The sequence below is a fragment of the Lampris incognitus genome, chromosome 16 (assembly GCF_029633865.1).
Source record: "Lampris incognitus isolate fLamInc1 chromosome 16, fLamInc1.hap2, whole genome shotgun sequence".
NCBI classification, from domain to species: Eukaryota; Metazoa; Chordata; class Actinopteri; order Lampriformes; family Lampridae; genus Lampris; species Lampris incognitus.
The window spans coordinates 34,796,926-34,821,097 of NC_079226.1; the positions used below are offsets into that span (position 1 = coordinate 34,796,926).

A 24,172-nucleotide genomic window follows, 5' to 3' on the forward strand; every position below is an offset into this window, starting at 1 on the left:
AAAACAAAACAAAACAACAACACAGAACAGGTTATCGTCACTTCAAGCCGTGTTCACAGTGGTTAAATGTTAAATACAGAGAGATCTGTGGCCTCATGAGCCAGACCTCCCTCACGAGTCGATCACATTGACCATCAACAAGAATCGGTATGACCTCCCTCTCAGTTCAGTGCAGAAAAGGAAACAAGGGGACGGCTAATTTGCATTTTTGGACACTGATGCAAGGAGGTTTCTAGTTATGAGACATGTTGCAGCAGAATCATGAACAGCCACAATCACAGAATAATGATTCACAAGCTGCAGCAACAGCCAGCGTCATGGGAATCACTCTGCAACGTATGATTTATGACCGTCTCTGCTGCCATTATTGTTTACAATTATATCTCAGCTACATAGCCACTTGGATCAGCTTTCAAAACTGTGATTGGACCAGACCCATTTTGGATGGGGCCACCTCAGTGATAGGGTGTCCAGACCAACTGCAAGAAAATATCAGTGTGATTAAAAAAAAATGCATAATTGATCCATTAAGGTGACGTAGGAGATTTGCGGTGCACTTTTTGAATATGCTCCCTGGTTTATCCAAAGTACTTCATAGTGTGTACGTTTAACATGGGTGGTCCGAGCTAGAATCCATGTGACGAGAAAAACACTGAGCTATACAGGAGACTTATGCAAATATATGCAATTTTAGGAGCATTCAGGGAGTGGCAGGTCTGTATCTTTTTCCCCCCACAAAGTTATTAAACTTTGAAAATCCCAAACCATCAAAATGAAGGCCTTGGTCGATCATTCAGCAGGTTCAAACTCACTGCCTAGCTCAAGGGCAGCTCATAAGGATGTATAGCTGTGGATGGATCTTACTGGTTGTTGTGGGGGGGGGCGACACCTGTGATAGTTCAGTCAGGGGACTGTCTCGCTGACCGCGCAGGCCACCCTGCTTCCCCGAGAGATATGTTCAGGGGACCCGAACGCTGTAAACATTGTTTGACAGATGGTGAAAGGACGCAAAATGGACGCGTGAAAGCGTTGTAAGGAGGGGACAATGCACAATGATTTCAAGCTCGATAACACCTGTAAGAGTTCATCAGAATTCTACAACCCCGGAGTTTGGAAGGTGTCAGGGCAATTTATTGAGTCGTAATGAGAAGTAGGGGGACAATGGGAGAGAGGGGCGGTCGAGCTCTGGTGCCAGTGAGAGAGGGCTATTGTTCTCACTGTGTGGGTGTGGAGGGCGAGAGAGTACTGATGCGTGGTGAACTCTCTCTCTCCCGTTATGAGTGTGTGTGTGTGTGTGTGTGTGTGTGTGTGTGTGTGTGTGTGTGTGTGTGTGTCTGTCTGTCTGTGTGTGTGAATCAAGGACAAAAGCTGGGGTGTTAGCTGACTGGTCATCAGACGTCTCTTTTACTTTGGAAATGCAGGAGAGAAGAGGAGCTAATTATCATCTCAATGTCTGTGTGTGACTGTGTGTGTGTGTGTGTGTGTGTGTGTATGTGTGTATGCTTGCCTCTGTGTGAATGTGTTGGAGAAATAATAGTTGTAATTACCACCCCACTGACAACAAACTAAAATCCCGAGTTTTCCCCCGGGGTCGCTGGTGGTGTGAGAGGGGGTTACTTATCAATAATCCCAGGATTTGAAACCCGGGAAAATACCCAGGGTGTTGGTGTAGTAGAAGCTTAGTTTAAAGGTCAATGCAAGATCCAACGGGGTGTAGGCACAGAAGGAGACGTGATTGGTTGTTGCGTCGGCCAATAGACAGCGCGGAACCTCGAAGCGCACTGACTGCCAGACCGGCAGACAGAGCAATAGTTGGGGTGAATTAAGTTAACGTTAGTTAGCTAGCGATAGCGGTAGGGTTAGGGTTACAGTACGATCTGGCAATGTTAAGGTCAGTTGTAAGCTAGCTAGCTAAATGTTTCAGTGCGCATCGTTTGTTTCAAGTCAGTGCGCTTCGAGGTTCTGCGCTGTCTATTGGCCGACGCATCAGCCAATCACGGCTGCAACAGCCAATCACGGCTACTTCTGTGCCTACACCCCATTGGATCTAGCATCAACCTAGTTTAAACGCTGAGTCTCTGAGGTAGGCCGAGCTTATGTCATCTAGGCGGAGCTTGTCATTTAGGTGGAGCTTATGTCATCAGGACAAATCAGATAGCATCAGGCATGTTCTCAGTCAAATAGGGGTGTACTTGGGCTTCCATTAGTTTACAATACTTACAGCATTCAAACGCTGACATTCAGTCAGACATCAGCCTTAATGGCTCTCTTTTATTTAAACAATTTAAACAACATTTATTTGCAAAATTTAGGAGCTTACTAGGATTCATATTGAAGCACTAAAGGCCTCACCGAAATGTAGCAAGCTGGGTCAGATAGCTTTTACATCAGGCTAGCTACCTGTATGGGTTAAAACTCACCGAACCTGTAAGAAAACATCAGCTTTTGACAAGTTTGATGTTCATGACGGCGACCACCTCCTCTAATAAAAGGAAAAACAAATGTATCTCGACAGACCCAAATGAGCATCTGACCACCTAACTATATAATGGTTTCTGTTATGATGTCCATCCAATAACGAAAATGTGGCTGCGGCAGAATTTGTTTTTACAAAATTTACAAAAGATTTTTTACAAAAAGATTTTTTTACAATTTACAGTTTTAAACTCACTGAACCAACTCCATCGCATTTAGAGCATGACCTGAATATGACTGATTTAGTTTACACATGTTAAAATTCCAAGGCAGCATGATGGCGCAGTGGTTAGCATGGTCGCCTTACAGCAAGAAAGTCCTGAGTTCGAACCCCAGTGTTGTCCAACCTTGGTCGTCCTTTGTGTGGAGTTTGCATGTTCTCCCTGTGTTTGTGTGGGTTTCCTCCGGGGGCGCCGGTTTCCTCCCACAGTCCAAAGACATGTAGGTCAGGTGAATCGGCCGTACTAAGTTGTCCCTAGGTGTGAATGTGTGTGGGCCCTGTGATGGACTGGTGCCCCGTCCAGGGTGTCTCCCCGCCTGCCGCCCAATGGCTGCTGGGATAGTTTCTAGCGCCCCGTGACCCTGAGAGCAGGATAAGCGGTTCGGATAATGGACGGATGGCTGCAGCAGCAAAATCTCATCAACTCAACCTACTCTCCGGCGAAGGATTGACCTTTCTGATACAACCGGTCGACCCACCAGACACCCAAGTGCACATACTTGTTTGCCGATGTAAGTATGAAATTGTTATGTGGCTTATGTGTGTGTGGGTTATGTTTGTGTGTGCGCACAAGCATCCAGTACAAGAGCGACCACAGCTAAAACCAACATGAGAATTTATTCCACCAAAACGTATCATGATATAAACCATCTTGACGCGTACCGCACATTCGCTCAGTTCAGGCGACCATGTGAAGGGAGCAGATAGGATTCTGACACACATAATCTCGGGTGTTTGCCATCAGACTTTGGCCGGAGCTTCAAAAAGTAATTGCAACCAGCCCCGCAGTGATTCAACGCCCATGATGAAGAACACAGACGTGTCTTCTTAGAAAGCAAACAAACAAAACTCAGCTTTACTCGATTGAAACCCTCTTGAAATTCTGCGTGTGTGTTACGCTGTACGCACTCTGTGTGTGTGTGTGTGTGTGTGTGTGTGTGTGTGTGTGTCTGTGTGTGTGTGTGTGTGTCTGTGTGTGAGATTACAAATACTAATGGGACAGCTGAAGATTGCTGCCGCTTGAGTCACAGACTCCCCAGTTTGCTAAGACAAACAAGCCTTAAGTGCGCACACGCACATGCACACACATGCACACACACACATATGCACACACACACACACACACACACACACACACACACACACATACAAAGTGGTTGTACCATAAAAGGGAAATATTTAATTTCTGTTGCACTTCATTACTTTCTCGCTCTCTCTGTCCCCTCTCTGTCTCTGTTTCTCTCTCTTCTCTCTCCGTCTGTCCTCTCTCTCTCTCTCTGTCCCGTCTGTTTCTCTCTCTTCTCTCTCTGTCTCTCTGCCCTCTCTCTGTCCCCTCTCTGTCTCTGTTTCTCTCTCTTCTCTCTCCGTCTCTGTCCTCTCTCTCTCTCTCTCTCTGTCCCCTCTGTCTGTTTCTCTCTCTCTTCTCTCTCCGTCTGTCCTCTCTCTCTCTCTCTGTCCCCTCTGTCTGTTTCTCTCTCTCTTCTCTCTGTCTCTGCCCTCTCTCTGTCCCCTCTCTGTCTGTTTCTCTCTCTTCTCTCTCCGTCTGTCCTCTCTCTCTCTCTCTGTCCCCTCTCTCTCTTCTCTCTCTGTCTCTCTGCCCTCTCTCTCTCTCTCTCTCTGTCTCTCCGTCCTCTCTCTCTCTGTCTCTCCCTGTATCTCTCTCTCTCTGTCCCCTCTCTCTCTTCTCTCTCTGTCTCTCCCTGTATCTCTCTCTCTCTGTCCCCTCTCTCTCTTCTCTCTCTGTCTCTCTGCCCTCTCTCTCTTCTCTCTCTGTCTCTCTGCCCTCTCTCTCTTCTCTCTCTGTCTCTCTGCCCTCTCTCTCTCTCTCTCTCTGTCTCTCCGTCCTCTCTCTCTCTGTCTCTCCCTGTATCTCTCTCTCTCCATGTATTTGGAGTGACAGGGCACGCAGTGTGGGACAACTCTCCAAGGAGTCTGAACACATTGTTTTCTTGGCATTGCGCTCAGCCACACACTCAGTCAAACAGAAAGACACAGATTTTTAAACAGTCTCTCCCAATGTGTGGTCCCCCCCCCCCGTCCCTTCCCTTCTCCTTCTTCTCCTTCTTCTACACCTCCTGCACGTCTGGTTTCCGAACATCCCTCCCTCCTGGTAATGACTGGCTGCCCAATAAAGACAGATTTCAAACCACCACCAAAACAGAGACCTTTACCTCGGTGAAGTGAAGTCAGGGCTGGTCGGGGCTTTTACACCGAGCACTTCCCTACAAGGGCTGCATGAGTTTGTTTTTTTAACCTTTATTAAACAGCGACAGCGAAGAGGCAGACAGGAAATGGGAGACAGGTAGAGAGTGAGAGGGGTGTGACATGCGACAAAGGCTGGAATCGAACCGGCGACAGTTGGGACCATGTGGTTGGTATGTGCTGTAACCTTCAGGGCTGCACGAAGTTCTGCTGAGTACCGTGACTGTGATGAGAAGAGGGGAAATAGGGGCGCGTAGTGCACACAAGTGCTTTATTGGGACTTTTTTGGGGGGATTTTCCCCTCCTTTTTTCTCCCCAATTGTATCCAGCTAATTACTCCACTCTTCCGAGCCGTCCCGGTCGCCGCTCCATCTCCTCTGCCGATCCGGGAAGGGCTGCAGACTACCACATGCCTCCTCCCATACATGTGGAGTCGCCAGCCGCTTCTTGTCACCTGACAGTGAGGAGGATGCAGCGCATGGGAGGATCGCGCTATTCCCCGCAGTTCCTCCCCCCCGGGACAGACGCCCCGACCGACCGACCGACCAGCCAGAGGAGGCGCTAGTTCAGCGACCAGGACACATGTGGGTCCGGCTTCCCACCCACAGACACGGCCAATTGTGTCTGTGGGGACGCCCGACCGAGCCGGAGGTAACACAGGGATTCGAACCGGCGATCCCCGTATTGGTAGGCAACGAAATAGACCGCCACGCCACCCGGACGCCTGCTTTTTCGGTACTTCAAAAAACGCGGATTAGGCCATTTTTAAACACACTAAACGGCGTGATTGTTCCTGCTTAATATAGCGATTCCGATACGAAGCGCAAGTCACGCCACTTCGTTTTCGAAGTGCGTAACAAAAACACGGGTAACTCGAGAAAACCTCTTTCTGGAGGCATCTTTCTGTGTGTAGACAAAAAAAAAAAAAGCAGAACGGCGCTGTTTGGAAATTGCACCACTTGGTTTTTCTTTCCTTACATTTTTCCAATTCAACTGCGGATTCCAGCGCCCGGTGCCAGCAGCACACAGGAATGCCACGCCATATCTAATTGGTCCAATGGCATTTCCTCGGCAGAGTGTGGGAGCGGGTGGGGTGGGGTGGGGTGGGGGGGCTGACGCGGGGGTGGGGCGGGGGCACGTGGAACAGGTCAGCTACTCCCCAATGGGACTGAGTCCATAGATAACCCCCCCTCCCCCCCCCCCCCACCTCACAGGATAGACTTACACAGTAGCCGGCATCCAGAATGGCGTAACGGACACTTTAGGACCTTCCCCGCAGCTACGCACGCCACGGCGTCAGCTACCTCGCCCAGCTGTGCGCCTTATCTAAAGAGGATGTGTCATCGGGAGCCGAAAAGTACGCGAGTGTATTTTCGGTCAGCTGTTTGTTTGTTTTATTTTTGATAGCAAACTCTAAAGCGGGGCTGGAAAGCGGGGTGGCAGCTTGCCGCCGGGGACCAGCGAGGGAGAGAGGTCGTCTAACAGAGGAGTCGCCCGCGCTCGCACAGACTTTTAAGGCGACGCGAGCGAGCGAGCGAGCGCAAGCGAGCGAGCACGCACGTACGCACAACAGGCGCTGGGGCAGAATACACACACAACTCCTTCGCCCATCTCTCACAACGCCCACGCCGCCCCGAGATAACGGACACGCGCACAAGAGAGACACACATACGACACCCAGCATCCACCAGGACACACTTCTGATCAGATGTGTGCGCACACACACCCACATGCTTCAAACGACACACACATATAATAAGACACACACGCACATGTCACTCCCTGTCCTCCTCTCACTCGTCCTCTGATAGCTGCAGTGACTCTGTGCTGCCAGTCAGAGGCGCGTGACCGTGGGCTCGCCGTCTCCGTCCAGCTCAGCATGCCACAGTGCCAACCGGCACCGCGCCGGGCCTTTTCAGCACTTGCACACAACCGATCCGTGAAGGGGGTGGGGGGGTAATTGTGTAATAGTGTAATTTGCCCTTGCTGATGCCTGCGAGCACAAAGGGGGCTAGATTTTCTTACGAGATTACAACCGGGGCTCTTTGAGGGCACCCTGCCCTGGAGGGGCCTGCGGGGACACAAAGCAAACAGAGCCGGTCTGACGGCAGTGTGGGGCAGCATGGCGCGGGCCCCAGCGTCCGGTCCTCTGCTCTCCTGCCAGGGTAAACAGCCAGGCCCCGCATAACTCAGGAGTGCAGCCCAGCACAGATTAGGCTCTGTTAACATTCCAGTGCCCCCAACCGCCAACCCCCCGCACCCCACCCCTCGCCCAAAATAAGCTACGAGTGTGTGGTAAAGCCTACTGTACTTCTGCAGGGTAATAAATATTCACATCAATAGCTGGTTTATTCTCGTTTCCAGCTTTAAAATCGTAAAATCATTATTTCTTACCCTGCAAACAGAATGAAGGGAAAAACATCACTCGTTTTCATCATCATCATCATCATCATCATCATCATCATCATTATTATGTGATTATTAAATTAGCCACAATGCAATTAACACTCAATCATGAATTTAATCATCGGTTGAATTTGATTTTTTTGGGGGCTATTTATGTCATTGGCGGGTGCGTGAAAGGCTCATACGGTCCTTGTGTTAGCGGGTTCTCACAATAGTGCTGCAGCACCGGAGCAAAACTGCCATTTTAGCTCACTTAAAGAGAAGCATTTCATCTTAAAATATTGTCTTTAAACCAAAGGAAAGGTTTTTTTTTTACTTGTGCCAGTGTACAGTAGTTTCAGTTACTCTACTTGAACCAAGTGAAGATTTTACTTATGTGTTTAAAATAAGATATTAAAAGTCAGTAGTACACTAAACGACTAGTTAACATGGATTCTTTTTTTGCAGTGGCATCACCAAAATTAGTATTGTTTGGGTGTGGGGGGTCCGGGTGGCATGGCGGTCTGTTCCGTTGCCTACCAACACGGGGATCGCCGGTTCGAATCCCCGTGTTACCTCCAGCTTGGTCGGGCATCCCTACAGACACAATTGGCTGTGTCTGTGGGTGGGAAGCTGGACCCACATGTGTCCTGGTCGCTGCACTAGCGCCTCCTCTGGTCGGTTGGTCAGGGCGCCTGTTCGGGGGGCAGGGGGAACTGGGGGCAATAGCGTGATCCTCCCACGCGCTACGTCCCCCTGGTGAAACTCCTCACTGTCAGGTGAAAAGAAGTGGTTGGTGACTCCACATGTATGGTAGGAGGCATGTGGTAGTCTGCAGCCCTCCCCGGATCGGCAGAGGGGGTGGAGCAGTGACTGGGACAGCTCAGAAGAATGGGGTAACTGGCCAAGTGCAATTGGAGAGAAAAAGGGGCAAAAATCCCCCCCCCAAAAAGTATTGTTTGGGTGTGTATGGCCTGTTCTCTGCAGCTCCAGTAGCTACCTGGTTCTCATGGTTTCACGTCGGAGGCCGGTGGCAGAGAGGCCCACAGAGGTGAGGTTGGGTGCTGTGAGTGACGTGTCCAACAGGAGCTAGAGGACCTTCAGCAAGACACTGGACCCGTACCTTCTTATCTTCCTACGCGACACCAGGCTGAAGCAAAAGCTGGATGCCTGAGGTGTAAAAGCGTAATGCATAGACACAATAGTTTTAACAGCTGTAAAATCTGCTGATCCAATGGGCACAGATGTAACAGCGGTATCACTTAGTGCAGCGGTACCCAACCACCGGGCCATGGACCGGCACCGGGCCGCATAGCTTTCACTACCGGGCCGCAAAGAAACGATATGATTCAGCAAAATAAAAACACCGAATCATAAACATTTAACTTAATAGGCCATTTGTGCGGTAATTACATTGAACTTGGCACGGTGTGTCTGTGCTGCACCTTTCCTCACCATGCCCCGTCACGCCACGACAGGATGAGGATGCTGATGCTGAACTTGAGCAATGCAACGCGCGTGAGGTCACCAGTCGGTCACCGCCCACTTACCTACTCGATGTGCGTGTTGCAACTAACTAGCTAGCATGAGTAAAATCCACATGGCTTGACAGTTTCTTCGGAGGAGGCAGGGGAAATAAGAGGTCTAAAGATGATGATAACACAGAGACAGCAGAGGCCCAGACTGCAATAAAAGAAAGCTTCCTTCAGCAGGAAATACGACGGAGTCCTACCTAAAACATGGCTTTAGTGCGACTGATGACTCGCATTTCATGACCATCTTGCTGCAGGGAAAAGAGCCCAGGGCTCCCACCGATTCAGTGATATTGGCGAGTTGCAATGGGGGTTTTTTGGGAGGGGGGGATTTCCCCCCCTTTTCTCCCTAGTTGTATCCGGCCAATTGCCCCACTCTTACGAGCCATCCCGGTTGCTACTCCACCCACTCTGCCCATCCGGGGAGGGTTGCAGGCTACCACACGCCTCCTCCGATACATGTGGAGTCGCCAGCCGTTTTTTCTCACCTGACAGGGAGGAGTTTCTCCATAGCACATGGGAGGATCATGCTATTCCCCCCCAGTTCCCCCTCCCCCCCTGAACAGGGGCCCCTGACCGACCAGAGGAGGCACTAGGGCAGCGACCAGGACACATACCCACATCAGACTTCCCACCCGCAGACACGGCCAATTGTGTCTGTAGGGACGCCTGACCAAGCTGGAGGTAACACGGGGATTTGAACCGGCGATCCCCATGTTGGTAGGCAACAGAATAGACGGCTATGCCACAATGGACACCCAAATTGTAATGTTTTTAATATGTTCATGCAAGGAAAACAGGCGCTGTGTTTTATATCCAAACATTACTTAAATGATATGGTGTTAACCTATGTATATACCGGTTGTGATTAACACCCCCCCCCCTGTCCGCTGTGCAGAAAAGGTTGGGGGCCCCCTGACGTAGTACTTAGTAGAGTAGTGTTAACAGTTGTAGTAACACTGCAGCCACTTTCCTCGGGCTCAGACTGCAGATGCCACACGGCCTCAGACTCCAAGTCAGCCTTACAAATCATTTCATAATGCTGCTTTGTGCAGAACGCCGTCTCCAAGGAAAATCTGTGGCTGCTGGGACGGTGTCTATCTTCATTGACTCTACCCAGAGGGCCACGAGACACAACTGACAGAGTTTCTTGGACTGGAGCTTTGGAGCTGATGACTGCAGTATTTTTTTTTCTTCTGTCTGTCCATCTGTCTGTCTGTCTGTCTGTCTGTGTCTCTCCTGCGAGGATTAGACGGTTCCCGTCTGGGGCATTATTAAAACTGGTGGCTGCGATGACGTTGCCACATGACTCCACTGATCACATCACATTTCATTTTTCTCCTTTTTCCTCTGCATTCTTACTTCCTTTCTCTCCTCCTCTGCTCCTCTCTGTCTGTCTCTCTGTCTCTGTCTCTGTCTCTCTCTCTCTCTCACAGATTTTTCCATGCAGTTCTTGGTGTCTCGCTGCTGGCCAGCAAACCGTCTCTCTCTCTCCTCTTAACTTTGCACTGCTCTCTTTCTCCTTCCCCGCTTATTAGGGGCATGGTCCTCACCATCTCTCTCTCCCTCGTTCTGTCTCTCTCTCTCTCTCACTGATAGCATGAATTGGTTTCTCCATGTTTGGTATCGCCAACGACTGGCATCTCTCTCTCTCTCTGCTAGCGCTGACTTCTGCCTATTCGCCCACATTCCCACATGGACATTCCCTCGGCTCGGCTATAGCCGCCGGGCTGTGTGGCTTGTCACATGGGCCCTTCCCTTTGCAGACGCATAATTAGCGATGGCTTAGCGGACATTAAGCAGCGATAGCAGGGGGTTAACGTTTTCTGGGCTAATCCTTCTCCTTTGGCCAGGAAATCGGAGCCCGGTATGTCATGAGGTAGATTTACATCCAGAGATTAACTCTGGCAGTCTCAGGCTATTTACCAGCATTTGGGCTCTTTGCAGTTTAAAAAAAAAAAAAAGGCTCCTAAGCTGGTGCCATTTCGCTCCGTTTAGAAAACACTTAGAAGCCGCACATTCAAACACACTTATGTTTTACATAGTTGGCATTTAGCTCACAATAGCCGCGACAGCAAGCTAATTCCTCTGTTGTTCAACAGCTTAGTCGACTCTTTTTTGTTCCGGTGTTGTGCTCCCTCTAAATTGCTCTGGATAAGTGTGTCCGATAAATGACTAAAATGCGTGTTTGGGGCGAGATTAAATTCTTGAATCTCTCTTCTCATAAGCAGCCAGGGTTGGACAAAGGTCAAAGCGCCCAGATAATGGACGTAAGAAACAAACGGTCCCGGGCTGAGGGGTTCTTATCAAATTCAGCTGGGGTAAGATGAGGAAAAAGAGGAGGACGTGGAGGACCGGCGAATCGATTGACCTACGCCGGCAAGTGTAATGATACTACAAGCGAAGGCCAGACAAACATCAGCTGGCTTCTTTTAACCTGCCTGTACGAATTTGTGAACCACATCTGATGAGAAGATCAGTCAATCTGTGTGTGTGTGTGTGTGTGAGTGTGTATATATATGTGTGTGTGTGTGTGTGTGTGTGTGTGTGTGTGTGTGTATATGTATATAGTCTATCCTTGTGTATATATCTGAAGATTGTTGTGTTGTAGTGTTGTTATTCTATGTTAAGTACACTGACAGAGCCACGAAACCGGAGTCAAATTCCATGTGTGTGCAAACCCGCATGGTCAATAAACATGACTCTGATTCTTATGTATGTAGTAATCATGTATGTTATCTCTCTATCAGTTTGTTTGTATCTGTTTCTCTCCCTTGGTATTCCTTTCCTTCATGCTTCTCTCTGTCTGGACCCTCTCTGTCTACCTGAGTAATATACAACAAAGGTAGCGCAGCAGGGTACCTGGATATGTGATCATGTGCCCGCCAAGAGGTGGAAATGCAAGACCCCCCCCCCCACACTCCCACCCTTCTCTCTCTCTCTCTTCTTCTCTCTCACTTCCAGCAGGGCCGTGCTAGCTGACAGAAGGGAGCCTGTAAACTGTGGGGAGCAGCTCTTGTCTGTCTTTGTTTACCTGGGGCTTAACTCAGTGTGACTCTGGGTGCCAAAACAAGTCACATCAGAACCGGGACTTCCGAGAGCGCGGCTTTTGATCTGGACGACTGCAGCGTTTAGTTTTGCACTCTGGGGAATGAGTTTTAATGTCTAACCAGGTTAGAGCCCTTGAGTGGATATGGCAAGAATGGTAGACGTACAACTCCAAAGCTGCTGATAAAATCCCGATCCCGGTCATAAACATTCACGGTCATATAAGTAAAAAAAAAAAAAAAAATCCTTGTAGTGTGTGATGAAAAGCCCCCTGCCAGATGTGTGCCAGCTAGTCTGTGCAGTAAGGTGAATATCAAGTAATCACAACGCCGCAGATTAGAGTTTTACTGATGACCTTTGTTGCAACCCATCCCCATTTCTCATCCCATCTGTTCTGACTTTCTCTACAAATGTGGATTGAAAGCAGCGCCAATACGCATATATAAGCACGCACAACGTGGGGCATTGTAAAAATACAAATATTGTGCTTTGAAATGGAAGAAAGAATGAGCGATTGAAATGGAGAACACACCATTTCCATTACCTGCATCTTCCGGATCTTCATCGTAGTCCTCATCATCACCAGACGACAGGGAATCTTTGGAAAGCAAACACACAAAAACGGGAGAGTTAAAACTTGAGGATTTTCTATTCCAAACGACGATAAATACACAACTACTAGTTTTTAATGACCATAATAGGCCTATAAATATCAAAAGGATACAGTGTATCCATATCAGCATCACATCCAGTAAAAGATCAAAGTTTGCGTCTGTTGTTGAAAAGCACTTGTAATTCCTTTTGGTATTGCTCAAGTTATCTTTCTGAATCAGGCGGAGCCGTTTCTTCTAAACGGCGGTTATATCAACTCAGGGCTGCACTTATTCAGCTTGTTAAAACATTTTTATTCTTCAGGCAATTTGAACTCCATAACCCATCTGATAACCTGAAAATTACAACTGCAAAGGTCGTGACCAATTTCTTTCTCCGCCAGATGAGAGAGGGAGAGCGAGTGAGAGAGAGCGAGCGAGACAGAGAGAGAGAGAGAGAGAGAGCTCTATGTACAAATCACTTTTACATAGCTGGGGTAGATTAAGTTGCGTGTGTACAATAACAAGTATGCGCGCGCACACACACACACACACACGCGAGCGAGCGAGCGTATTAGAATTGACTGAGCCCATTGAAAAGTCATGAATGACTCTACAGTTCTCTCGTTCAGATTGCAACCAAAACATTTCCACAGACGTTACAAATGAGAGGGGTTATTAGCCCCGCTGCTGGTGTGACACCCTTTCCGCACTGCCGGCACGCGTATGTGTGTGCGCACGTGCACGCGCAGACGGGTATTCACGGATACAATGTACCGCACACTCACTCCAACACGCGCCAAGGAAAAGCGTTTCGTTGCTGGCTATATAGAGATATTGCTACATTGTTTCTAGCCATTGCTGTGATTAGCTCACATAACACCCACCCACCCATCTCCACACGCATTCACTCTCTTTAGACATCAGCGTGACATGACTTCACGGATGTGTGAACACACACACACACACACACACACACACACACACACACACACACACGCACATTAACACTTATTCTCGCTAAAACGTGGTGTAGTGTGTCAGATGATGTCTAACGACCCCGCGGCTATAAATATACGGCCCTTTTTTTTTTTTCTCTCGCGTCGCTGTTTCACACATTTTCACGGCGGCTTCGTTAATTGTTTTCAATCTGACCTTGAAGTTTTCTGGTTCGGCTCCACAGGTCAGGTTAACGAGAGCCAGATGTTACCCCAAACCCCTGCGAGTTAAGCTGCTCCCGGAACCCGTGACTACCGCCGTCTTTGTTTTCATCTTCCGATACCCACAATCCCCTGGTGCCGGTGCTGCGGCTCTGCTAGGCGGTGAGCCACCGCGGTGACTCACAGCACAGATGGAGGGACGGACTCGGACAAACACCGAACCGACTACCACCACTTTTAAATATACAGCGTGGACTCGTGAAATGAGGGGATGGCTCGTTACTAAACAGTTATAACCCCCCCTCCCTCTTTTTCTCCCCAATTGTATCCAGCCAACTACCCCACTCTTCCGAGCCGTCCCGGTCGCTGCTCCACCCCCTCTGCTGATCCGGGGAGGGCTGCAGACTACCACACTCAGATACATGTGGAGCTGCCAGCCGCTTCTTTTCACCTGACAGGAGTTTCACCAGGCGGACGTAGCGCGTGGGAGGATCGTGCTATTCCCCGCCCCGACCGACCGACCAGAGGAGGCGCTAGTGCAGCGACCAAGGACACATACCCACCTCCGGCTTCCCGCCCGCAGACACGGCCCATTGTGTCTTAGGGACGCCCGACCAAGCCGGAAGTAACACGGGGATTTGAACCGGCGATCCCTGTGTTGGTAGGCAACGGAACAGACCGCTACGCCACCGGGACGCCCGACCAACAGGAGTTTAACGGCGAGGAAGAGAGAAAGCAGGGCTGCAGCAGGCGGAGGTAAAACCGAAGCAGAGTAAAGCCTCTTGCTTGTAAGGCACACAGTAGGGCGTAGCAGAACCACAGCGTCGCTTTTTCCCCCCTCGCAGCTCGGCTGGTGTGGAGGACCCGGCTGCACGGCCCTTCATCCGCTCCCCCACGGCCTCCGGCTGCGGACATCTGTACTGTACCAGCACAACGTGTGCGCAGGCCGCCTTCGTTTTGGTTTCTTATTTTCGCTGCCTGGACGCCATCCAGGTAGTAAATCTGATAACGTCCCTGAATATTTGACACCCTAGTCAAATATTTGAGGGAAAACCCGATATGCCTTGTGTGTTCAAGATGGGGCCGAGGCGTGTGTGTTTGGATTGGGAAGGAGGGAGGGGGCACTTTAACCTCCGCCGTACACTGTAAAACAAGCTGATCACGCAACGCAGCTCAGAGGGCTCTGTTGTTTGCACAGAGAGACAGCAAACTCGACCAAATAACACAAGTATTACCGTCACTATGGCGTTTATTGTTACTAATAACAATAACATCACGTTTTGTTTTATTTCTCCGTTTTCCTGCTGCATGTTACCTTCTGCCTATGCCAGCCAAACCCTTGTGTAACCGGTTACTTTCTTGCCCGGTGCGGGATTCGATACGAGGTGTACTGCACCACAAGGCGACGTCACTAACCGCTCGGCTAAAGGGCCAGACCCGTTAGCTAGGGGCTAACGTGTCTTATTAGTAGTTTACACTTGTTTTGTGCTCGAGATGGTTGGGTTTCGCTTTAATGAGCTCACTGGCCAAACTGCTGCTATACTGACACCGACACCGCGACTGACAAATAAACGTTGATTTGATATTATTTCAATTGTGTCCATCCATCCATCCATCCATCCATCCATCCATCCATCCATCCATCCATCCGTTATCCGAACCGCCTGTCCTGCTCTCAGGGTGGCGGGGATGCTGGAGCCCATCCCAGCGGTCACTGGGCGCCAGGCGGGGGGGACACCCTGGACAGGCCGCCAGCCCACCACACAGAATTACAGACGGCTTCACTTATTGCAACACAAAGGTCCGTCGATTGAGGCAAACTGTGGACACGCTTTGTGTTGTATCGGAAACAACTAATGCTCGTTTGTTTCGCCCGTCATCTGTTCAGACGAAACAAGAGATTTCCAGACCGAAGGCCGGACTACATGTCATGTTAATCACGTTAAAATGGGCACTTTTTCCACAGTGGCGTGCCGTGTGTGTGTGTGTGCGTGTGCGTGCGTGTGTGTTTGCTTCCCGAGTCTCGGGTCAATACGCAGGTCCACGAGGGGAAACTGCCCACCTCTGATCAAGACTGGAAATGGCCATTTTCTCCTCGGCTCCCAGCCAAACAGTTATGTGTGCTAGTGTGTGTGTGTGTGTGTGGGGGGGGGGGGAGAGAAGGAGAACGAACTACAACCCCATCTGTTTTCAATGATGAAGCGTTTCAAGCTAATTGCTTTCTAATTAGTTGTCAATAACGGGCTCAGCTGGTGTCCACAAGTTTTACAGGAAAAGGAGGCCCGACTTTTAAGCTACTGCTTACTCACCCCCCCCCCACACACACCCCCTTCCTTTTCACCAGCAGCACCAGCGCCACTAGCACCCTCCCCCCCTCACACACCCTCCCCCCCCCGTCAGAGCTGAGCTTGCGTCACACCGTTTTGGAGACATTACTTAACTCCCCCATACAGAAATGAATTTCACCTTTGACTGAGTATCAGCAGAGGGATCGCTCTGTCTGTCTGTGTGTGTGTGTATGTGTGTGTGTATGTGTGTATGTGTGTGTGTGTGTGTGTGTGTGTGTGTGTAACTTGGCCGGGAGGACGAGCGGTGGAAGTCCGTGCCGGTATGGAAGCGAGTGCGCCTGCGTGCGTGTGGTGCACGTGCAGCTTGGCAGTCAGTTAGCCGTGGTAGTACGGTAGGGAGCAGACCTGAATCCCCGCCCAGCCCCCGCCCCCCCCCCCCCAATTTTGGCAAAACTACAAAACAAGCTTGACGATCGGCCGCAGCAGTTTAAACAGAGGAGGAAACGGGTGAAAAAGAAAGAAAAAGAAAAGCGGGGGAAGAGTAAAATAGACAGACTTTCGTCCAGAAACGAGGCTTCGCGCCGCTGAAAAGCCCCACACGCCGTGACGTCACCGCGGCTCCTGGCCAACGCCGTTCACTGACAGGACGGCGCCGTGACCGCCAGACACACGGCCGAACCCTGATAAACCTATCTCACAGAGCCCTGGGGGCTAGCCAACACGTCTGGTTGCACTGCCGGCTTGCCCAGTGTTTGCATGCTTGGGTTACAGAATTATTATTATTATTATTTATTTTTTTTTTTTACTGCAAGCGGTTACGCTAACTCCGTGAAATCAATACTTAGCTGTTTTGTATTTCCCGCATTTAAACTGCAAGACACACTTCTACAGTGATGTGAGAGTTATGACGCGCTGTAAGCCGTACCTCTGGGATATATTTACACCTATAATCGCAATATAAGCAGTATTTTAGGGAGCTCCCGGGGCGGGTTGGGCCCCGAGCTTGTGTTCGGCCCCGAGCTTGTGTTTGGCCCCTGGCAGAGAGGCAGCGAGTTGAGTCTTTATGTGCACGGCGCCTCTCAAACACGACTCACTGACTCCTTTTCCCCGACCCCTTCGTCCTTCGGAGATGGTCAGTGAAAGATAGGACGAGGGGGATGAATATCACCAGCGCCAACTGAGAGGGGAGCGGAAAGGGAATGAAAGCTGGGACACACGAAGAGGGATGGATGAAGGCGGAGATGGAGATGATGGGAGAGGCGGTGAGAGAGACAGAGAGGGAGAGGAGAAAGGAGCGAGATGAAAAAGACAAGGACGACTGAAGGGAGAGAAAGAGAGAATTAGAGCGAGAGGGATGAGAAAGAAAGGATGAAGGGGGTCACATACAGAGATGGGGAGAGTGATAGAGAGGAATAGAAAGAAAAAGAAAAGGGGGGAGCAGCATTTACATATCCAAAGAGAGGGATGGAAAAAGAGCAGAATTAAAGGTCCCATGAAATGAAATAGGTATTTTCACCTCGCTGCCTCTTTTATCTGCACTTGATATACACCCGTTTAACTCTATATTGAAGAAGGCGTCCGGGTGGCGTGACGGTCTATTCCAATGTCTACCAACACAGGGGATCGCCGGTTCGAATCCCCGTGTTACCTCCGACTTGGTCGGGTGTCCTCCTACATAAACAATTGGCCGGGTCTGCGGGTGGGAAGCTGGATGGGGGGTATGTGTCCCGGTCGCTGCACTAGCGCCTCCTTTGCCCGGTGGTGGGCACCTGTTCGGGGGGGGGGGGTTAGGGGGAATAGTGTGGTCCTCCCACAAGCTCTTTCCCCCTGGCGAAACTCCTCACTGTCAGGTGAAAAGAAGCAGCTGGCGGCTCCACATGTATGGGAACGGGCATGTGGTAGTCTGCAGCCCTCCCCGGATCAGCAGAGGGGGGTGCGGCTCGAAAAATAGGGCAATTGGCCAAGTACAATTGGGGAGGAAAAGAGGGGAAAAAAATCTAAAAAAAGAAAAAAACCCTCTATAGTGAAGAAATTTACATGAAAAATATGTTCTTGCAGTGTACACTGACAAAAATGGCCAATGAATTGGGAGCGAGACTGAGAGAAGACGAGTGATCGTTCATCCCCCAAACTGAAACTAACCAATAGCATATCGATGTTCACGTCCTTCTACAAATACCTCCTCATGACTGGCTGTTAGTCAAATCAATCTCCCACCCCTCACAAAATCCCACCCGACTGCTCCGTTTCCCTTTAAGGTCCACCAGCGTGTTTTGGTCTCACCTGTCACCTTGATGGTGTAGTTGCTCAGCAACATGTTGCTTCGGGTGTGGCGGCAGGTGTAGACGCCCGAGTCCTCGTAGGACACGTTGATGATGCGCAGCACCCGCTGCACCAGCCGTGTCCGGTTGCTAGGCACCAGCCCGGCGCCATCTTTGAACCAGGTGACGGGCTGGGTGGGGTCATCCAGGTGACACGGCATTTCCAGGGTGTCGCCTGTGCCCAAAACATAATCCTCCAGGAAGGTTGACTCACTGGACACACTGGAGTCTGTACACAGAGAGAGAGAGAGAGAGAGAGAGAGAACGACAGGCGGTGAGTGATGAGAGGTCGTTTTTGATGCGTTTCAGAGCCACACTTCAAGAAACAACCACCTACACAAGTGATTTAATCCTTAATTGAGTGTATAAACTGCTTTGCAATGAGTCTCAAACTCTGTTCATGAAAGTCCCTGAAAGCTGGTGTTCAAACTGTTAATTCCTTCAAACCGACACTGTTATTTCAAGCGTCAAGCTTCAAGCTTTTGCATAAACAATATCCTCCTTCTTCTGCCAGAGTCAAATTAGAAGTAAAACTGATCGGAGAGTGGTACTGCTCACGCCAGAAGCTGAAATTTTAATAAAGTTTCTACCAAGGGACGCTAGCAGATGCTGGGTGATGAAAATCCTATATTTTGGGAGTCCTTCTGGTGAACTTTTTTTGTGTGTGTGTGTGTGTGTGTGAAATGAGGTCTTGTTTCAGATGCCGTCCCCAACACTGTTCACACGAAATAAAAATCACAAAAATAAAGCAGAACACCACAGAGCAAGAGCAGCACGGGGGCAAGTGACGAACACGTAACATGATGTAAGACCAGCCACAGCCAAAACCAGCTCTTTCGCTGTGTGCTAATGGTATATACAGCCGCAGTAGGCACAGGTTTAAACCGAGAGCAGTTCCCGCCTAAGCCAACGCTAAAATGAAGAGAGGAATGAAATAAAAAGGTATTATCGCTCTGCCAGAATAGACCACCCTTTATGAGAGGGAGAAAAAGGCCATTGATGCTGTGAGGGAGTCAACTGACAACCCTGTCCTCGGTAAATTTGTCTCCATCGGCCCCGCTGGAAAGCTGGTCTACCACTAAGAAAAATGCAACATTTTATTCCGTCACTGGCAAAACAGATCAGGGGCTGTGTGGAAATCAACCCCCCCACACCCCCCTCCACCCCCTGTCAAACACCAGCTCATTTACTCCAGCAGCTCGGCATGCCAGCTTAGTTAGAGCCAGGGAAAAAAATCAACATGTTTACAGGCTTCACTGAAGATGCCTGCCTCTGCTGGGCCAAGTTGAGCATGGAGAGCGAGAGAGAGAGCGAGAGAGAGCGAGGGGAGCGAGAGAAGGGTAGCTATAAGTGGGGGACATGGAGTGTGTGGCCAGAGGAGTGGGGGATGAGGAGGGAGGGCATAGACAGCTACAGAGAGAGAGAGAGAGAGAGAGAGAGAGAGAGAGAGAGAGAGAGAGAGAGAGAGAGAGAGAGAGAGAGAGAGAGAGAGAGAGAAACTGAGTGAGACAGAGGGAAATGAAGAGTGAGAGAGTCAACATGACAGAAAGCGTTGAGAGCAAGCGAGAGGGGTGGAGGGAGAGAGAGAGAGAGAGAGAGAGAGAGAGAGAGAGAGAGAGAGAGAGAGAGAGAGAGAGAGAGAGAGAGAGAGAGAGCGAGAGGCACACATCTGAATGAGCACACAGTGGGTCTCCTTGTCTCCTTCCCTCTTTCAATCTCTCTCGCCATCAGAGGAGGCTTCTCATCCAGACCTCAACTGTACATCATCTAGGGCTACTCGGTTATGGCAAAAAAAATAAAATAAAATAAATCACAATCAATTATTTTGGTCAACATAAAGTTTTAATATAATATATATGAAATTAAATATATTTGATATCATTATTAAATATTAATATAAAGTATTCGGCTGTGGACACATTGTTTGCGAATTGTGTTGCATCATAACGAGTGTCCTCCATTGAAGACTGTGTTGCGGTGGAGGAGGCCGAGGGGGCTTGTCTCTTGTTTTTTTTTGCTCCTTTATTGTTCAGTCAATCTACTTTGTGGTTGAATTTCACATTGGCCACACAAACTGCACGAAGTGGTCATGTTGCCTTGTGCCGTGTGAGACACCCTGTCTGTCTGTTGTTCCTCATCATCTCACTCCTGGAAACCGACGCGTTTCCAAACAGCGGCGTTTTTGCTTCCCTTGTTGACCAAAGCCTCTCTTCCCCGCCATGCTGGCTCGAGCTGAGCTAAACACGCCACGGCCCGGCTGAGAGTGACGTCGGCCTTTAGGGAGGGGCATCATAAGCGCGCCGCTGGAAAGGAAAAGGGGGCGCGCTGGATTTATGACGCAAGACGAAACGACGGCATCGTTGCCAAACGGGGTGAGGCGCCGTGATCGTTTTATCTCCATTATCTCCTTTTAATAACTGTTGGGAGCCAAAATCCTAATTGAAAATAAAATTCGATTAATCTCCCACCCCCATCATCATCACTGTCGGGGGGGGGGGGGCAAGAGCGCGCGCATGCACGTGTACAAACAAACACACACACGTCCATGTACGCACATGCACCGAAGAACAGAGATACACTGTATGCATGTACATGTATATACACACATTTTCATGTGCATGCATACACATATGTACACAATCACATATAGCACACACACACACAGACACACACACAGAAGCTGGCTTTGACGCACCGAGCACACACATGCAAGCATACACCCCCCCCCCGTGAGAGACTGAATAAATTGCTCAGGCAACGGTAAAGTATACAACACGCAATTGTTTGCACCCCACACACACACACACACACACACACACACACACACACACACACACACACACACACACACCTACCCATGGGAAGAGCTGAATGAACTGTGCTGAGGGTGTGATTTACGATGGCGAAGACACCCACTGTTGACCCAGTGAAAGGGCAGCGCCGTTATGGCCGCCGCTGACGAACAGTGGATGTGAACAGGACCCTCCCTCTCCGGCAGACGGGCCCTGACAGCCCCTCACACAGATTAGGAAATTGGAGCTGAGAGGCAAGGCTGAAAATCACGAGCAGCCCAGACGCCCCCTAGACCAGACGATCTTCACGGAGAATGCGTAATAGGTGCGATGAATTATAGATTACTGATTCCAGTGTGAGTCAGGCTGGCCGGGGGGGCGGCGTCGGGCCGCCGGGGCGGGGCTACTTACGGGGCCACGTAGACGCGGGCAGCTAGAGGTCAAGTTTATGAGGGGGGGGGGGGGTGATACGCCACCCTGCCGGCTTCGGCGTTCAAAGCCGGCTGGTGCCAGACACGTTTGCGCGACTCGCTCCTGTCACACATGTTTTGACCCAAACTGGGAGGGACTGGGGGAGGGGGGGGGGCAACGGACGAGCCGCAGCGCCGCATGAAAAATTACACCTCTCCCTGCCTCCTCCATCTCAATCCCGAGCGCCTCTGAAGTGCGCATGACCAGACGAGGCTCGCACTGACTCCTCGCTGTCTTATTAGGGCTCAGAATAACCCACAATGTCGAGTCAATAGCGTGCACGAGACGGTCGATATTTACGACGTCAGCTTTCACAAAAAGCCCCATTCAGGGCAGCAGCAAAACACCGGGGCGACAGCGGCGAGGGCATAAATCCTGGTGCGGCCTGCATGAGTTACTGCCCCTGCCTTTGTGCATTACTTATGGCCCTCGTGAAAAGAAAGGAGAAAGTAGGTCTTAGAATATCTTCAAGTCTTAAACACGGAGAAGTGAACTTTATGGGGTAGATATAATAACCTCAGGGGGCTCGTAGCTCAGTCCGGCTTTTATGGACCCTCAGACTCAACACCGCCTCCCTCCACAGCCTTGAATGAGCAGTAGCTCTGAGGCGTTTTTAGAAGTTACTTTTGGATATCAGCCACCACGGGCGTCCGGGTGGCGTGGCGGTCTATTCCGCTGCCTACCGACACGGGGGTCGCCGGTACGAATCCCCGCGCTACCTCCGGCTTGGTCGGTGCGTCCCTGCAGACACAATTGGCCGTGTCTGCGGGCGGGAAGCCGGATGTGGGCACGTGTCCCGGTCGCTGCACCAGCGCCTCCTCTGGTCGGTCGGGGCTCCTGTTCGGGAGGGAATATCGTGATCCTCCCACGCGCTACGTCCCCCTGGTGAAACTCCTCACTGTCAGGTGAAAAGAAGCGGCTGGTGACTCCGCATGTATCGGGGGGAGGCATGCGGTAGTCTGCAGCCCTCCCCGGATCGGCAGAGGCGGGTGGAGCAGAGACCAGGACGGCTCGGAAAATAGGGTAATTGGCAGGGTACAATTGGAGAGAAAAAAGGGGGGGGGGCGGATAGCAGTCACCATAGGGCGCAGACACGACGAATAGCAAAAAATAATTACATTTTTAATTAGAGTCGGAGTCACCGAATTCACCAAACGCAACAAACAAATGGGAATTCTGCGAGACGGCGTGTCCCCGGGGACACGGTGCACGCGCCCACACGGAGAACGGCACATGCGGGACACGCGGGGGGGACACGTACCGTACTATAGGTAGCACGTGTAGTATACTCGCCACGGGGCGTATTTACACACCCAGCATCCTATTACAACCAACGCGCTCCTGGAAAAAAAAAACAAAAAAAAAAACAAAACAAGAGCGGAGCAGTGAAATTTGTGTGATCCGGTTTTTAAAAGCCGTAGTTTCGCTTTGATCCAGGGAGAAGAGATGGGAGGAACATTGGTGTCCCGCTTGGATGTTTACAACCGCTAGAGGCCAACAAATCCAATTTACCAACAGAACGGAAATAAGACCCCCCCCCGCCCCCGCCCCCGCCGGATATACTCACCCCACATTAAAAACTCCATTTCTCAGGTGTCAGACAACAGAACCTCCCCGGTCGCTGTCAGTGACAAATATCTATTTCTGCCTCGGCGCCTGCACTTTGATATGCGGATGGGGGGGGGGGGGGGGCGGGAAAATAAAAAGTGATCAAACAGCTGATTTGAATAAAAAGGGAGAACCCGGTCTGAGAGGGTCCTGCTTCCGCCACAGCGCGCACCCTCCGCTCTGAGTCGTCCTCCCTCGAGTTATGCAGCGGGTCAGGGGGGTCCCACCCCCCTCTGCATATCCGGGGAGGGCTGCAGACCACCACGTGCCTCCTCCCATACACGTGGAGTCGCCAGCCGCTTCTTTTCACCTGACAGTGAGGAGTTTCACCGGGGGGATGTAGCACGTGGGAGGATCACGCTATTCCCTGCCCCAAACAGGAGCCCTGACCGACCAGAGGAGGCGCTAGCGCAGCGACCGGAACACACACCCACATCCGGCTACCCACCCGTAGACACGGCCAGCTGTAGGGACGCCCGACCAAGCCGGAGGTAGCGCGGGGATTCGAACCGGCGATCCCCGTGTTGGTAGGCAACAGAACAGACCTCCACGCTACCCGGACGCCGCCGTTCTCCACGTCGTAACTACGAGTGTGTGCGCCATTTGTTCCGCGCGAGGCACTTTCCGACGGGCCCGTCTGACATAATCGCTCCGCCGACGATTTCCACCGATTGTGATTTTGACAAACCCAAGAGACGGAGCAGACGTGTGTGTGTGTGCGCGTGGAGGGGAACGCTCTGGGAGCGCGCCTCCCATTTGGCCACCAGTTCCCACCGTTCTGGTCGGCGTCCAGACTGCTCTCCCCATCTAGACATTCCTGCCGTTATCTCGTCCAGCCTGGCATGTGTGAGCTATCGACCGCTCGCTCGGAGTGAAGGGGTCTGTGGGAGGTTGTACGTCCGTGTGTGTATGTATGTTGGGGGTGTTTAAGTGTGTGTGTGTGGGGGGAAGGGGTGTATGGAGAAGCCCACCCTATGTAACCAAGGGCCAGCTGGAAGCAATATGCTATATGTACTCAGTGTGTGTGGGTGTGTGCGTGTGTATAAGTTGTATATGTGTGTGTGTGTGTGTGTATACATA

The 24,172-nt window shown here is 50.7% G+C and overlaps 1 protein-coding gene across 2 annotated transcripts in view; it reads right to left on the reverse strand.

The window, feature by feature from the left end:
• fgfr3 (fibroblast growth factor receptor 3) overlaps nucleotides 1-24,172 on the reverse strand; it is a 68,114-nt gene that overhangs the window by 37,400 nt on the left and 6,542 nt on the right. Inside the window, exons 2-3 of one of the 2 annotated variants that reach the window (XM_056296262.1) lie at nucleotides 18,184-18,450; nucleotides 12,395-12,460 (exon numbers count right to left, since the gene is read on the reverse strand). In XM_056296262.1, the coding sequence (XP_056152237.1) occupies nucleotides 12,395-12,460; nucleotides 18,184-18,450 (333 nt within the window). The remainder of the gene's footprint in view (nucleotides 1-12,394; nucleotides 12,461-18,183; nucleotides 18,451-24,172) is intronic. The other variant, XM_056296263.1, reaches the window with a different exon arrangement.